General features: G+C 37.7%; 1 protein-coding gene across 1 annotated transcript in view; it reads left to right on the top strand.

Moving 5' to 3' along the window:
- LOC132291494 (putative calcium-transporting ATPase 11, plasma membrane-type) overlaps window positions 1–16,692 on the top strand; it is a 32,387-nt gene that overhangs the window by 11,612 nt on the left and 4,083 nt on the right. Inside the window, exons 2-4 of the mRNA XM_059790283.1 lie at window positions 14,145–14,199; window positions 14,312–16,245; window positions 16,326–16,484. Of these exons, the coding sequence (XP_059646266.1) occupies window positions 14,145–14,199; window positions 14,312–16,245; window positions 16,326–16,484 (2,148 nt within the window). The remainder of the gene's footprint in view (window positions 1–14,144; window positions 14,200–14,311; window positions 16,246–16,325; window positions 16,485–16,692) is intronic.

The raw sequence follows: 16,692 nt of genomic DNA, 5'->3' as shown, positions 1-16,692 counted from the left end.
ATATAATATGTGTTTATAGGTATATATTAGTTAAGAATTATTATTTTATTTGAAAGTCCTAGTAGGAATAGGATTTGGATTCTAATGTGTATAAATATACGTATAAGACTTTAGGGTTAAAAGTTTACACGTTAAAAAAATAAGAGAGAGAGAAAATGAGAAGGCCGACAAAGAGGAGGCCGGATTAGAGAAAGAGGACATCGGATTTGGAAGAGGCAATCAAGGTTTGAAGCTTCGGTTTCGTTTTGAAACCTTCAGGTGAGTTCTTCTCTAACTTTTCTCTTAGAACTCATAAGGATTTCACCTTGAGTATCAAAATCTAAGGTTAAATTTATTGATTAAATGATGGTTAGAACGGAATATTTAAAATATGAATTATTATATGTATATATATATTTTTTTGGAATTTTAGATTTTTATTGTTGTATATATGTGTTGTATATTTTGTTTACATCAACGGATAGGTTGGATTTGGACCCAAGAGGGGTTAATTAGTGTTTCTAAAATTTCTGGAATTTTTGTTGGATTTGGACCCAAGAGGGGTTAATTAGTGTTTCTAAAATTTCTGGAATTTTTGTTAAATTTTCTGGAATTTTTCTGGTATTTTTGGTAATTTATTAGAATTTATTTTTATATATTTATTGGAAATATATATATGTATATATATACACTGTTAGTGGAACGGCGCCTCAATAGGGAAGCAATTCAGTGTGGCGCGGTAAATAGAATAATGGTGCGCACATTAATCTAGACCATTAGATTACTTAAATATTAATGGATTGATTCAGTGCATTGCGGTACATGATATGTTAATGCACATGCGGAATCCAGCGGTTTGATTTGATTGATGAAAGGGAGATAATCTGGTGCAGGTGCATACATGTGAGCTCAAGTGAGCTAATCTGGTGTGGGTGCATTTGTGTGAGCTCAAGTGAGCTAATCCGGTGTGGGTGCGCTCACAGTAGTGTTTGAGCTCATCCAATTATGTTGCCTGTTTGTGACATAAAATTAAAATGGTCATAACTTTGTCATCTTAAATCGAAATTGGGTCATTCTTGAGCTCAAATTCAAGGATTTTTCGTCCTCTTTCCAATGGTACTAATTTCATTATCAGATTCCCATCCTACTAGAAGATAGTTACGTTTTAGTGAGACGGTGTTGGAAAACTATTTAAACTGATATGGAGTATTTATGGGAAAACATTTGTGACGATATTTAATGACGTTTAATTTACGTAAATGTCATTAATTAATAGTTTGGTGATGGAAGGAGTTATATATATACTTAATTATATTTGTGTATATATGATTTAATTAATTTATGTGTACGATGGAAGGAATTATATGTATATATACATATTCATTAATGTATATGTATATATGATTTTAAATAATTAAGGATTATTATTGAAGGTATTATACATATATATATTATATAATATATGGGTATATGTATATATCATTTAAGATAATTAAATTATTATTCTTATTTGATATATTATATTAGACTGGTTATTAAATTAATCTTATGCATATAATATGCATTAAATGGTTTTGTGTGAATTAATTTATTTTTAAATTTAAAGTTGATACATAGTTGAATTGTAGGCATGGATGAGTTGCCATAGGCGTAAGTATTTTGCCTAAGTATTTGTATGAATAAAATACATACACAGAAAGCATGGTTGAATTGTTAATTTAAAAGTATAAATATATATACTTAAATGAGGGATGGTTGAGTTGCCAATGTATAAATAAATATATTTATAATGGCATGGTTGATTTGCCAAATATGTAAATAAATATACTTGTGGAAGCATGATTAATTTGCCAATGTATAAATAAATATATTTAAGGAGGCATGATTGAGTTGCCAATATATCAATGAAAATATTTATAATGGCATGGTTAATTTGCAAAGGCGTAATTAAATTGTTATGTGTTAGATGATTAAAATATCATCTATGGTTATTGTATGTATAGACTGGATTAGGATTATATATTCTTAAATTAGAATAATCTAGTACTTACTGGTTAGTGTATTATTTTATATTAATAAAATAATATTGGTAGAGACATGGATGATTTGTCAATGCTGAGATTTTGGATATGTGATTTAGTTAAAATCATCATTGGGTTTTGGGGTTAATTATAATATGCCTTTTATTATAATTTATTATTTAAATGATTAAACAACTGACTAGGATGGGCTTAAGGTCAAAGGAGTTTTTTTTTTAAATGAAATGGTAGATTAGTCTAGGTATGAATATTATTTTAATAATTATTTAATAGGTATGGAAATTTAATAAACCTACTAACGGATGTGATTAGTATAGTATATATAATTATATATAGACATGTATATCGTGCTTTATTAAAGTTAAAACTTTATTAGGTTTGGTTTGATTAGAGATGATCTGCTTATTGGTTTTCAGAGGCCTGGTAGAGTGAACTTACTCGTAGGGTTTAACCCACGATTTATTTTTCAGGTTATTAGAGGTTCCAGTCTTGAGGTTGAGGATCCGCAGGTGGGAGACTGTCATTCATCTATTCATCTTGTGTACTTTTAAATAGTATTGGATTATTGGATAATGTTTTAAGGGGTTCTTGAGTTATGGGATTTCCGAGTTATAATTGTTGGAGAATCATTAAGTAATATTTATTTATTAGTTTTCTTCAGCGGTTTATTTATTCTTTATTATTCATTTTGTATTCTGTGCTTGTTAAATACTAAAATTGTTTTTGATATTCCTTGATTTTGTACGCGGATTTGATCAACCCGTGTTCCAAAATTAGGGGTATCACAGTTTTATTAAGTGTGCCGATGAGGACATCGGGCCTCCAAGGGGGGTGGATTGTGATGACCCTGTGGGCGGGTGTGCGGTGGGCTGGTGCAAGAGACACTGACAGGCTACCACACTGGCGAGCTACGGGTGCACAGTCCCAAATCTCCTGGGTAGAGGAAAGGTGAAGTGCTTACATGTAAGTGTGTCATCTCCAATTGGTATGAGGCCTTTTGGGGTGAAGTCTAAGAGCAAAACCGTGCTGGCCCAGGCCTAAAGCGGACAATATCATATCATGTGGTGGAGTGGGTTGTTACAAATGGTATCAGAGCCTGACCCAGCTGGAAGTGTACCGACGAGGACGTCGGGCCTCCAAAGGGGGTGGATTAAGTGTGCCGACGAGGACGTCGGGCCTCCAAGGGGGGTGGATTGTGATGACCCTGTGGGTTGGTGTGCGGTGGGCTGGTGCAAGAGACACTGATTGGCTACCACACTGGCGAGCTACGGATGCACAGTCCCACATCGCCTGGGTAGAGGAAAGGTGAAGTGCTTATGTGTAAGTGTGTCATCTCTAATTGGTATGAGGCCTTTTGGGGTGAAGCCCAAGAGCAAAACCATGCGGGCTTAGGCCCAAAGCGGACAATATCATACCATGTGGTGGAGTGGGTTGTTACAACAGAGATGGCGGGGTGGAGACCTTTGCTTGAGGGGGTTCAATTTGATTCAATTTCTAGTGAGGAGTTCACGGGTCTGGAGGAGCCTTTTACTGAGAAGGAAGTTCTGGTTGCTTTGAAGAGTTGTAATGGGGATTAAGCCCCAGGTCCAGACAGGTTCACCATGAGATTCCTTTTGGAGTGCTGGGAGGTGGTCAAAGGGGTGGTGATGGGTATTTTTCATGCTTTCCACACCTAGGGGTCTTTTGAGAAGAGCTTGAACGCTACTTTCATTGCTCTCATTCCCCAAAAAGGGGGAGCATTGGATGTTCAGGACTTTCGCCCCATTAGTTTGGTGGGGTGCATTTACAAGTTGATTGCCAAAGTTCTTGCTTTAGGTAAGAAGAGTCTTGGATGGTGTGATCTCTGACTCTCAGAATGCTTTTGTGGGAGGTCGTCAGATTCTGGATTCAATTTTTATTGCTAACGAGTGTCTGGATTCTAGGCTTCATTGTGGGGAAACAGGCGTTTTGTGTAAGTTGGATATTGAGAAGGCATATGACCACCATGTGAGTTGGAGCTTCCTTCTCTATCTGATGGAGAGGATGGGATTTGGAGTGCAGTGGAGGAAATGGATTCACTTTTGCATCTCCAATGCTCGTATCTCTATTATTGTGAATGGTGCTCTGACGGATTTTTTCTCTAGCTCGAGGGGCCTGAGACAGGGGGATCCGCTCTCCCCTTTCTTGTTCCTTCTTGTGTTGGAGGCCCTCAGTAGGTTGTTGAGGAGGGTTGTTGAGATGGGCATCCTGAATGGGTTCCGGGTGGGTAGGGATGCTGCCAGCCAGTTGGAGATATCCCACTTGATGTTTGTAGATGATACACTAGTGCTTTGTGATGCGGAGGTGTCCCAACTCAGATTTTTGAGATGTGTTCTGATCTGGTTCCAAGTTAATTTTTGGCCTCAAGATGAATATTGGTAAGAGTGTTTTGGTGCCAGTTGGGGAGGTGCCTGAGATCGCTTTGCTTGCTGGGATTCTTGGTTGTCGTACTAGCTCTTTTCCTATCTCTTATTTAGGGCTCCCCTTGGGAGCTCCTTCGAGGTGTGTGGGGGTTTGAGATTCTGTCGTGGATAGGTTTGAGAGGAGACTGGCGGGTTTGGAAGAAGCAATATCTTTCTAATTGGAGGGGCGGGTCACTCTGATTAAGAGTACCCTTTCTTACCTTCCTACCTATTTCATCTCGCTTTTTCAAATTCCCCTCTTTGTCACCGAGAGAATTGAGCGTTTGCAACGTAACTTTCTGTATGGGGGAAAAGGGGAGGAGTTTAAGTTTCATCTGGTTCGGTGGGAGCAGGTGTGCAGGCCGATTTGAAATGGTGGGTTGGGTCTTCGAAGATTGATGCCTTTTAATAAAGCTCTCATTGGGAAATGGTTGTGGAGGTTTGGGGTGGAGAGGCATTGGCTTTGGCGGAGGGTCGTTGTGAGTAGATATAGGGAAGGCAGAGGAAGGTGGTGCCCTCTTGAGGTGCGTGGCCCGAGGGGTGTGGGGGTTTGGAAGTGTATTCGGAAGGGGTGGGCTGATTTTTCCACTCATGTTCGTTTCAGACTTAGGGATGGCAGGAGGATCAGTTTTTGGGAGGATGTTTGGTGTGGGGATATTTCTTTTGCTCTCCCTTCCCTCGGCTTTTCAGGATTGCTACGGATAGACAGGCCAAGGTGGTTGACTGTTATCATCTTGATAGAGGGAATTTGGTTTGGGATGTTCGTTTCAGGCGTCTTTTTCAGGATTGGGAGGTTGAGGGTGCCACTCTTTTGTTGGAGGCGTTGTATCGGTAGGGTGTCATGGTGACACACCCTAACCCAATTTACACTATTTAATAAATTGAACAACTTGGAATGCATCAAACCATCTGCATTAACTTCATTCAACATAACGTCATCCTACATCAGAGTACTTGTTTAACAATTTACAATTTAAAAACAAATTATAGGCCCCTTATGCAATTTCTGACAAACTAAATCGTTAATGACAAGTTACACTATTAAATTCTACTACAATATTTACATCTTAAACAAAAGATGTTCCATTGTTTTTTTCCCCATTGACACACAAGATTCTAGACTTGGCAGTAGCAACCCAACCTGATACCTGAAAAAAAATATAATTATGGAAGGAATGAGCTTAAAGCCCAGTGAATGCAACACTACCACATCAGAGTAATATAAAAACTATTATCTGATAACTTCAATTAAACTTCATTAACATATTACAGGCATTAAAATACAGTACTCTCCTTCTAGGCCAGACTATGGACCTTATATAATATAGTATTCTCCTTGTTGGCCAGAGTATGGACCTTATTTGAAAATAGTACTCTCCTTCTTGGTCAGGGTATGAACCGAATATGGACCTTATATGATATATTACTCTTCTTCCAGGCCAGAGTATGGACCTTATATAATATAATCAAATTATATATATATTCATCTTCAATTCAAATAAACAACTTCAATACTTCAATTAAACATATCCAAGTATAAACTTCCAGTTAGTACACTCACCTTAGCTACTTTTCAAATTATTTAATTGTCCTTTTGTATGGTTGTACCTCCCGTCTCTTTCTCCTTGCCTATACAAAATTTTAATCAAGTTATATTTATTTTCTAAAACGAAACAACCCATAACCATCATGCTTATACTAAATCTCAAGTCTGGTACAAAATTGTGGGTAAAATCCCAATCATACATGTATAGATTCAATTTCAACTAAATAATTCGAATGGAATTATAATTGTATTCATTCACACCAGGCAATTAAATTAAATTAGTAAGAATGGAAAAATGAAATCTATTTTAAAAACAATTAATTGAATTGAAATCTAAATTAAGAATTCTTACAAAAGAATTTAAAAAATACGAACTTCTTTACCAGCACAGTCACTCCACTAGATTCCTATTTAACTTCGCTTTGCTTTTCTTTTCTTAATCTTTTTCTTTTGATTGCCCTCTATTTTTCCCTTCCTTTCTTGTTCAAACTTCAGTAGTTAAATCATGTGAGGCTGTCCGAATTTTAGGAGCTTCTAAAGGAAACTTTTGGAAAAATTCTATTTTCGACACACATACCTATCCATATAGATATAGATGAAGTTGTATGTGTTGTGCTGGCAGCCCATTTCTTTCTTTTCTTTCTATCCACGAACACAATTAAATTACCTGCTTGAGGCGGTCAAATAAGTTTTTTACATGACATTTTGTATATGTGTCGATTTACATACATACGTGTAGTGTGCGTATGCTTTGTGCTGGCAACAACAATTCCTGCTAATATTGGATTAATATATATGGTAAAAGTGGTCAGCAAGACTTCTAAAGAAGCTTCTCAATTGAACCCATATAAAAATTGTTTTACTAGCACATTACCAACACATACACTTACCCACACACCTCACCCGGCCACCTATGCACCTTTGTCCCATCTCCTCATTATATAACTTTGTAATCTACATTCTTTTCCATAAGAATAGGTATGACATATGGGTTTGTGGTGCTGGGAACTTCTTTATATATATAAATATATTTATTATGCTAATTATAACATATATATATATATACATATATATATATATGGCACCACCACAAATAAACTTCATGATAACTACTACGGTCAAAATTTAATAAACTTTAATTGAATACCACACTCATGAATAATATCTCAAATATATGCAAACAAATCTAAGTGCCATATAAAATATTCACATATAACTCATGTTTAATCAAAAATTAAATTAGCTAATGAAATTAATTTTTGCATTGGGGTCTTACACATGGTTGGAGACTCTGATTGTTGGATTTGGAAGCCAAATTCGCATGGTCACTTTGATGTTCGTTCCTTCTTCAGCTGTCTTACAGTTGAGCCTGGAGGGTCCTTCCCATGGAAGTCTATTTAGCGCTCTAAGGCTCTTAGCAAGGTGGCTTTCTTTGCTACCTTTGTTTTGGGTAAGATTTTGACCCAAGACAATTTGAGAAGAAGAAATCAGGTGGTTGTCAATCAATGCTACATGTGTCTTCAGGATGAGGAGACAGTGGATCATCTTCTTTTGCATTGCACCATGGCCAAGGATTGTTGGGACTTGATGCTTTGTTTGTTTGGGATCCATTGGGTTATGCCTCGTTCCTCTAGAGAGATGGTTGAGGCTCGGAGAGGGTGCTCTGTAGGGGCCATATTCATGATGCTTGGAGGGCTATGCCTCTTTGTGTGTGATGGTGCATTTGGCTGGAGAGGAATAGAAGATATTTTGAGGGCAAGGAGAGGCCTATTTCTTTTCTTCAGTTCTCTATTCTTTCCACGATTTTTGTTAGGTTACGGGTAGAGATTATAGGTCTTTTGAGGATATTGTTGTTTTCTTGGCCTCCTTAAAGGCTTAAAGGGCTTTTTTTTGGCCTTGTGCTTGTTCTCCTGGAATGCGTTCCCCCTTTTGAGCGCTTTCAATGCATTTCTTACTCAAAAAAAAAAAAAAAAAACCTCAAAAGATTCAATAGAAGCAAACTGGGGAAGTACATGCTTCAAAACAGGAAAAGGTAAATGACCTAGTCTATTATGCCATCGCATTAACAGAGCTTTATTGACATTACTATTCCTAACACTAGATTGATTTGCAACATAATAAGAAGTTGGCCTTGCGTTCAGCAAATACAAGCCATTGTCCTCACGTCCACTTCCAATCGTCTTCCTCTTGTCCAAGTCCTGAAACATACAGTGAGATGGAAAAAAGGTTACACTGCATTTCAAGCCTTTTGTAATGTGATTGACAAAAAGGAGGTTATTGGTAAACTTTGGGACATGAAGAATAGAGGATGAGGTAAGATTAGGAGAGGCAGAAACAACGCCCTTCCCCGCAATGGAGGTGTAGTTGCCATCAGCAACTCTAACCTTATTCTTAGCAGAACTTAAACTGTATGAAGAAAAATCGAATGTCATACAAGTCATGTGATCAGTGGCTCCTGAATCAATGATCCAGGTGGCCCACCAGATAATGTGGAAACCTGATGTGCCGAATGAGAGGTACCTGTCTGAGCGAAGTTAGAGGTGGAAATGGAGGAATGTTGTGCTAGTAAATATCGGAAAGCATCAAATTCAGCCCCGAACAAAGAACTGAATGTCCCTGAGGAGGGATGACGAGTAGAAGCAGTCTCACGCTCTACCGAATAATGTGGCTGAATGCAAAAATTGTCACATCATGGCTGTTGTTCGGTGCCTCTTACGAGGAATGAATGTGCCAAAATATTTCTGGCATACGGCTGTTATCACTGGCTGTTATCTGATCAATCGTACTCCCAGTTGAGTTTTAAACATTAAAGCCCCTTTTCAAATTATTTAGCCCGATAGTACTTTGTTTTCCATTATCCCTTGGGTATTTGGGTGTACCTGCTTTATTCAAAATCGTAGTCCCACCCATACCAAACTTGATGATAAAGTCGTTCAGTGTGTCTTTCTGGGTTATTCATCTATTTCTAAAGGATATCGATGCTATGATTCGTGCCTAAACATTTCTAAAGGATATCGTCACTTTTTGTGAGGAAAGACTTTTCTTTAGTCATTCTTCTCATGTATAGGAGTGTGTCTATGTTGCTCCCCCTAGGGTGCCTTCTCCTTTGGCTTGACCTTTTCCTCTTCCTCTTTTTGAGCAGAATAATGTGCACGAGTCTTCTACTCCCACTCTTCCAACTGAGCATGCTCCTCCTCCTTTGCAGGTATATTCACGTCGCCCTCACACTTAGGATCCAATGCCAAAAACTCCCTTAGGTATAGGTATTTTCCCTCTCATCTCTGATACTCTTCCTCTTCAATATCCATCCTGTGTTCGGAAACCCCCTTCTTGGTATGGTTTTTCCTGTAGTACTAATCATCCGATTTCTAAGCATGTGTCCTATCATGCTTTTTCAGATTCTTATAGTGCTTTTTTGGGTAAGCTCAATTCTGTTCCTATTCCTCGAACCGTTTCAGAGGCACTTCGTTATCCTAAATGGGTTGAGGCAACGAAAGTGGAAATGGATGCTCTTTAGAAAAATCAAACTTGGGAACTTGTCTCTTTACCTGTTGGGGCTAAAATAATGGGGTGTAAGTCGGTCTTCACTATGAAATACTTGGCTGATGGATTTATTAATCGCTACAAGGCTTGCCTGGCTGCTATGGCATTTACTCAGATTCTGGGGTATGACTTTAATGCTACCTTTGCTCTAGTTGCTAAGTTAACAATTGTTCGCCTTCTAGTATTAATGACATCTTCTCATTCCCGGCTTATCCATTAACTGGATGTCAAAAATGCTTTTCTTAATGGAAATTTGCAGGAGACCATCTATATGGATCCGCCACCAGGTTTTTGGGCAGAGGTGGAGTATTTGGGTAAGGTTTGTCGATTACAGAAGTCTCTTTATGGGCTAAAACAGTTTCCCAGAGCTTGGTTTCGTCGGTTTAGTGCTGTTGTTTTGGGAATGAACTTTATACAATGTCACAGTGATCATACATGCTTTGTTCGGAAACACATAAATGGTAGATGTATTATTATCTCAGTCTATGTAGATGATATTATCATCACTGGAGATGATGCCTCCGGAATTGCTCATGTTAAGAAGGATTTGGGTTAGTTCTTTGATATAAAAGATTTGGTCCCTTGCGGTATTTTCTTGGTATAAAGGTTGCTCAATCAAGTCATGGCATATCATTCTCTCAGCGTAAGTATGCTTTTGATCTTCTTCGGGAAACAAGAATGATGGAGTGTAGACCCACCTCTACTCCTATGGATCCAAATTTTAAACTTTCTGCTGAATCTGGTGACTTGCTTCTTGATCCATCTGTGTATCAACGTTTGGTTGGTTATCTAATTTACCTAACGAATATCAGGCCAGATTTGACTTTTGTAGTTAGTGTTGTAAGTCGCATTCGTCACATTTGGATGCAATCTACCATATCTTAAGTTATCTAAAGATGTGTCTTGGCCTTGGCTTATTTCATTGGGTATTCAATCTAGAGTGTCATGTTTTACAGATGCAGATTATGTGGGATCCAAATCAGACATGCATTATAATTCTGGATTATGTACTTTCTATGGCAGTCATCTTATATCTTGGAAAAGTAAGAAGCAAGCAGTATCGTGCTATGGCGCTGGGCACATGCGAACTTTTATGGCTTTGATCTCTTCTTACTGAGTTGGGCTTCGCTGTGGAAGATTCTTCTTGTGATAATAAGTCTGCTATCATGCTTGCTTCGGATTCTTTTTTTCATGAGAGGTCCAAACACACTGAAGTGGATATTGACTTCATTCGAGAGAAAGTTCGGTCCAGTACTATTGTTCTGGTGTTTGTTCGTTCATCTAATATGTGTTTACTAAATGAGTAGGGCCATCTCTTCTTTAGTCCTCAGTTGGTAAGCTGGGTTTGATTGACAGCTTCACTCCAGCTTAAGGGGGAGTGTTTGTAATGTCCCGGATTTTTCGTTATTTATTTTATTTTGTCATGCATCGTTTTACGCGCTAAGTGGGACCCTAGACTTCAGTATAGTTATATATTTTACCCTTGGAGACTCTATGAATCACTATATTGATGGAAAATGACCATAGTACCCTTGTGTTACCTCAGGTTCGAGTAAGGACTCGTGTAGCTATCTGGACCCTCGGGTTTGGGTCGTTACAATGTTGGAATTTACGGTTTATTTTGTCCCCATAGTTTCGGGTCATGTAATTAGTGGATCACAGTTAACTAGGGATTTTAATTTAATTTATTTTATTTTATTCCTTTATTGTAACCCTGGTTGGTAAATATAAATACAAGTGCCTACACTCAATGAGAAGCAAGCAATTACACAATTTATTTTTCTTCTTTTTAATTAACAATGGGCATCCTATATTACACTAATATATAACATATCATGTATTTAACTACGTAGGAAGTTTTAGGCTCTGTTTTGGGGAGCTTTCCAGTTCAAAAATTCCTTCCATTTGAAGGCCTTTGCAAAATGTCTTTTAATGGAAGGAATTTAAAAGTAAAAAATTGTTTAGTGGATGCATTTTTGAAATTCCTTCAACAATTAACACAATTTTTAAGTTGACATTTTTATCCTTAATCATTAATCTCAATATTTTCTCTCCAAAGACATTAAAACAACTGGTGCAATGCATCAACAGTCCAATTCTTATCAACATAACTTTCATGCATTCAGTCTGAAACAACTTTTGCATAATTTTTTTATATCTTGTGTACCCACATACACACACACACACGTATATTTAAACAATAGATTGTAGAGAAAGCGAACCTTGAAATTGAAAGTTTCAGAATCTAAGGGTTGAATATAGATGCTACAGCCATGACTATTTTCTCTTTCTAGAATTAAGAAGTTGTTTGAATCGTGCCCATACAATTATGTGCAATATTGCTATAGGATTACATAGTGAAACCTCCTAATCCTCTAAGCAAACTATTGTTGGACTTGCCACAAAAAAAATTTAAAATTAAAAATTGAAGACTCCTTAGAGAAGAGTATTATAGTAGTGGAATTTGAATGGTAATAAAAGACTCCCAGAAAAACTTATTCAAACAGAAATTAACTTCTTATATTAATGGAATTTGAATGGGAGAAGAAGACTTTCAGCGCAAAAATTGTATGATAAATGGCAGCAGTAAAAATCACCTGCACTAAAAAAACATATTTGCCGGCTTGGAGTTCTTTTTCTCTATTTTGTTGGTGTTCTTCATGTCCCAATAACTTTCAAAGACTTCCACTCCTGACATAAGTCCTTTACATATTATTGAAGATTTAATGGAGGAATTAGTGGAGAAAAATCCACCTTGTTTCCTATTTTTTAATTCTTTCCATTCTCATAATTTCTTTTCCTATATAAAGGAGCTTCCACCATTGCAATGTGTATGAATTAAGAGAGTATTATAAAAGTGATATAGCCCTTTGGGCTCTTTGTGTCGTGGATATAGGCCCTAGTGGCTGAATCACGTAATATCTGTGTGTTCTACTTGTTTTATTTATCTCTTCTCTTCCGTTTTATGCTTTACAACATGGTATCAGAGCCTAATTTCTCTTCCTAGGTTCGGAGTCTTCGACCCCTATTTTGGGGTATTCCCTTAGCATCTGAAATGTTGCTAAGGGTTCCTCGGTACTCTTTGTAACTTGTTTGGGCTGTTGGTTTGTTCTATAATAATGTTCTTCGCCTTTTCCGTGTCTCTAGCAATTTTTATTGACTTGTTTGGGCTATCGGTGTATTCGACAACATTGTCTTCGTCTTTGCCGTGTCTTCTGCAGTTTTTATCGACTTGTTTGGGCTACTGGTGTGTTCGATAGCATTGTACTCGCCTTTGCCGTGTATCCGGCAGTTTTTGTTAACTTGTTTGGGTTGTCAGTGTGTTCGGTAGCATTGTTCTTCGTCTTCTCTCTTCTGTCTTCATCATTCACACTTGTTGTTACTCGTCATCTCAGTGGCAAGTTGGGCATTCATGCTCCAACTTGAGGGGAGTATTGAAGATTTAATAAAGGAATCAGTGGAGGATAATCTTTCAGTAATTGATGTTGTTTCCTATTATTGAAGATTTGGTGTTACTAGAGGAATTAGTGGAGAAAATTCCTCATTGTTTCCTATTTTCTAATTCTTTCTATTCTCATAATTTCTTCTCCTATATAAAGGAACCTCCACTATTGTATTGTGTATGAATTTAGAGAGTATTACAAAAGTTATGTAGCCCTTTGGGCTCTTTGTGCCGTGGATGTAGGCCCTAGTGGCTGAACCACGTAATATATGTATGTTCTACTTGTTTTATTTATCTATTCTCTTCCATTTTATGCTTTACAACACATATCATCTACCAAATAGTCCATTTTTTTGGGGGAATCCCTTTTGGGCTTGGAAGTCTGTTTTAGAGCTCCAGGAAGCCACACCAAACATATTTTAATGTACTCATATTCAAGTTTTGAACATTTCAAGGTCAAATCCCATGTTTTAAGATTTGGGATTCAGAAAGGTCATTTAGACACATACCACACCCAGTACTCATTCTCGAATTTGTGGCGTTCTTTTTTTAGTTAGGTAAACAACTCATAGACACCAACGATTAGTGGAGGTGAGGAATTGAATTCCCAAGTGGGGCACAATTGCGTTGGTGACTTGTAGATAAGTCTTATAGTTATGGACCAACCTTCTTGCCAATTATGTTCACTTAATCATGTGATCTTGGAAAGTTGGAGTCTACTATGTATGGTATTGAAATGCATATACTTGCTCTTCTATGTTTGGGAACTTATTAGATCTTTGATAGTAACACTGTTCATTCTAGGACCATTTTACTGCCATGCAAACTAATGCTAGCTCAGCTTCCCTTGTAAAGAAAACCATTTGGAACAAAATATAAATTGTAGTAATCTTTGATTAATTTAATTTAGAAAACAATCATTTGCATCTTTGTTAGTAACGAGATAACTTCTTCATGGGTTTCAACTGTTCAGTTCCTCACCTATATCCATATATGAATATGGATATGGTGTACCACCTTTTGTTTGTCGTTAGGTTTATGCTGTTCAGAAATTACTAGATATAATCCCGGAAGCAATGTAAAGCTGCAAATCTGTACAGCAGCAAGTAATTGTTGTTTCCATTTAATTTCTTTAACCTTACAATGCTTCTTCTATATCGTATATAATTTATCAGGAAAAAATACGAGTGGCTCTGTATGTTCAACAGGCGGCACTCAAATTTATTGATGGTACAGATTTCTCAAATTACTATTTCCATTGTAATAATAACTAATACATGTAGATCCCATAGATTCATTTTTTTTTCCCTTTTGCTTTCTATTTCATTGCTTTGTTGTACAGCTGCTGGCCGATTTGAATACGACTCGCCGGAGGCTCGAGAAGCAGGGTTAAAAATTTCCCCAGACGGGCTTGCATCTGTTGTTCGAACCCATGACAAAAAGGGCTTGGAATCTATCGGAGGAATTGAAGGACTTGCAGCAAAAGTCAACGTCTCATTGGATGAAGGAGTTAAATCAAGTGACTTACCTGTCAGGCAAAAGATATATGGCTTCAATAAATATACAGAGAAACCTTCTAGAAGCTTTTGGATGTTTTTGTGGGATGCATCTCAGGACTTGACTCTTATTATCCTTATGGTTTGTGCGGTGGTTTCTATAGGTGTTGGACTTCCCACTGAAGGGTGGCCAAAGGGCATGTATGATGGAGTGGGAATTATACTTAGTATATTCTTGGTAGTGTCTGTTACAGCAGGCAGTGATTACAAGCAATCTTTGCAGTTTAAGGATTTGGACAAGGAGAAGAAAAAAATTTTTGTTCAGGTCACTAGAGATGGATACAGGCAGAAGATCTCCATATATGATTTGGTCGTTGGAGATGTCGTGCATTTAAATATTGGAGATCAAGTTCCAGCTGATGGGATATATATATCTGGATACAGTTTGTTGATCGACGAGTCAAGCTTGTCAGGCGAGAGTGAACCGGTAAATGTATATAAAGAAAAACCTTTTCTTCTTGCAGGAAGCAAAGTGCAAGATGGTTCAGGTAAGATGCTGGTGACTACAGTTGGCATGAGAACTGAATGGGGTAAGTTGATGGAGACTCTAAGTGAGGGTGGAGAAGATGAGACCCCTCTTCAGGTGAAGCTGAATGGTGTTGCTACACTTATTGGTAAGATCGGATTGGGTTTTGCTGTGGTTACATTTGTGGTGTTGGCAGTAAGGTTTCTGGTAGAGAAAGCACTTAATGGTGAGATCACACAGTGGTCTTCCAGTGATGCACTGGAGATTCTAAATTACTTTGCTACTGCAGTTACTATAATTGTTGTCGCAGTTCCAGAAGGACTACCCCTGGCAGTGACGCTAAGCCTTGCCTTTGCAATGAAGAAGTTAATGGACGACAGGGCACTCGTGAGGCATCTCTCTGCATGTGAGACAATGGGTTCTGCTACTTGCATTTGCACGGATAAGACAGGGACACTAACAACAAACCACATGGTAGTTGAAAAGATTTGGATACGTGGAAAACCTGAAGAGATAAAAAGCAATGAAGGTGGAGGTATGCTGAGATCAGAACTATCAGAAAAGGTTTTAACTATCCTGTTGCAGGCTATATTTCAAAATACGGGTTCTGAGGTAGTCAAGGATAAAGATGGAAAGAATTCTATTATCGGTACACCAACAGAAACAGCATTGTTAGAGTATGGCTTGCTTCTGGGTGGTGATTTTGATGCTCAGCGCCGTGAGATTAAAATACTAAAGATTGAGCCTTTCAATTCAGACAAGAAAAGGATGTCTGTGCTTGTTGCTCTTCCAGATGGTAGGCATCGAGCTTTTTGCAAAGGTGCCTCAGAAATAGTCTTAGGAATGTGCGACAAGATTGTTGATACCAATGGAGAACCTGTTCTTATGTCAAAAGAACAGGTAATAAATTTAACAGATATCATAAATGGTTTTGCTTCTGAAGCTCTGAGAACACTCACCTTGGCTTTTAGGGACACTGATGAAACTTCCAATGAGAACATCCCAGATAGTGGCTATACATTGATAGCCATTGTTGGAATTAAGGATCCGGTTCGCAAAGGTGTCAGGGATGCTGTTGGAACATGTGTAGCTGCTGGAATTACTGTACGTATGGTCACTGGTGACAACATTTACACAGCTAAAGCCATCGCTAAAGAGTGTGGCATACTCACTGAAGGTGGTTTGGCCATAGATGGAGAAGAATTTCGCAGAAAAAGTCCAGAGGAAATGAGGGAAATAATACCTAAAATTCAGGTTTATGTTTGATTTATTAAATACTGTAATCTTATAAAGAGGATGCAGTATTTTCAGAATTGATTCAATCATGATTACAGGTAATGGCTCGGTCCTCGCCTTTGGACAAGCACACGTTGGTAACCCAGTTGAGGCATATGTTTAAAGAGGTTGTTGCGGTTACTGGTGATGGGACAAATGATGCTCCTGCTTTGCATGAGGCAGACATAGGACTTGCCATGGGTATAGCAGGAACAGAGGTTCTGCTCATATATATATATATATATACACACACCTTGTTTTGTTTCGTTTACATGCTGTTCTTTTTTCTTTCCGGCATTGATTTGACTCTTTGATTTTAAAGTACACGCCATTTTAAATCTAATGACATAATTAATTATTGTTGCTGTTGTTTAGTTCTCTTATGACTTCAAGTGGTTGGTCTAACTTCCCTTTTATCTGTTCAAC

Source organism: Cornus florida, unplaced genomic scaffold (genome assembly GCF_030987335.1).
Source record: "Cornus florida cultivar Cherokee Brave unplaced genomic scaffold, ASM3098733v1 CherokeeBrave_3.0.0_Hap2_Chr02, whole genome shotgun sequence".
Classification (NCBI taxonomy): domain Eukaryota; kingdom Viridiplantae; phylum Streptophyta; class Magnoliopsida; order Cornales; family Cornaceae; genus Cornus; species Cornus florida.
The sequence above is the reverse complement of the archived record's forward strand: the minus strand, read 5'-3'. Positions and strand labels throughout refer to the sequence as shown.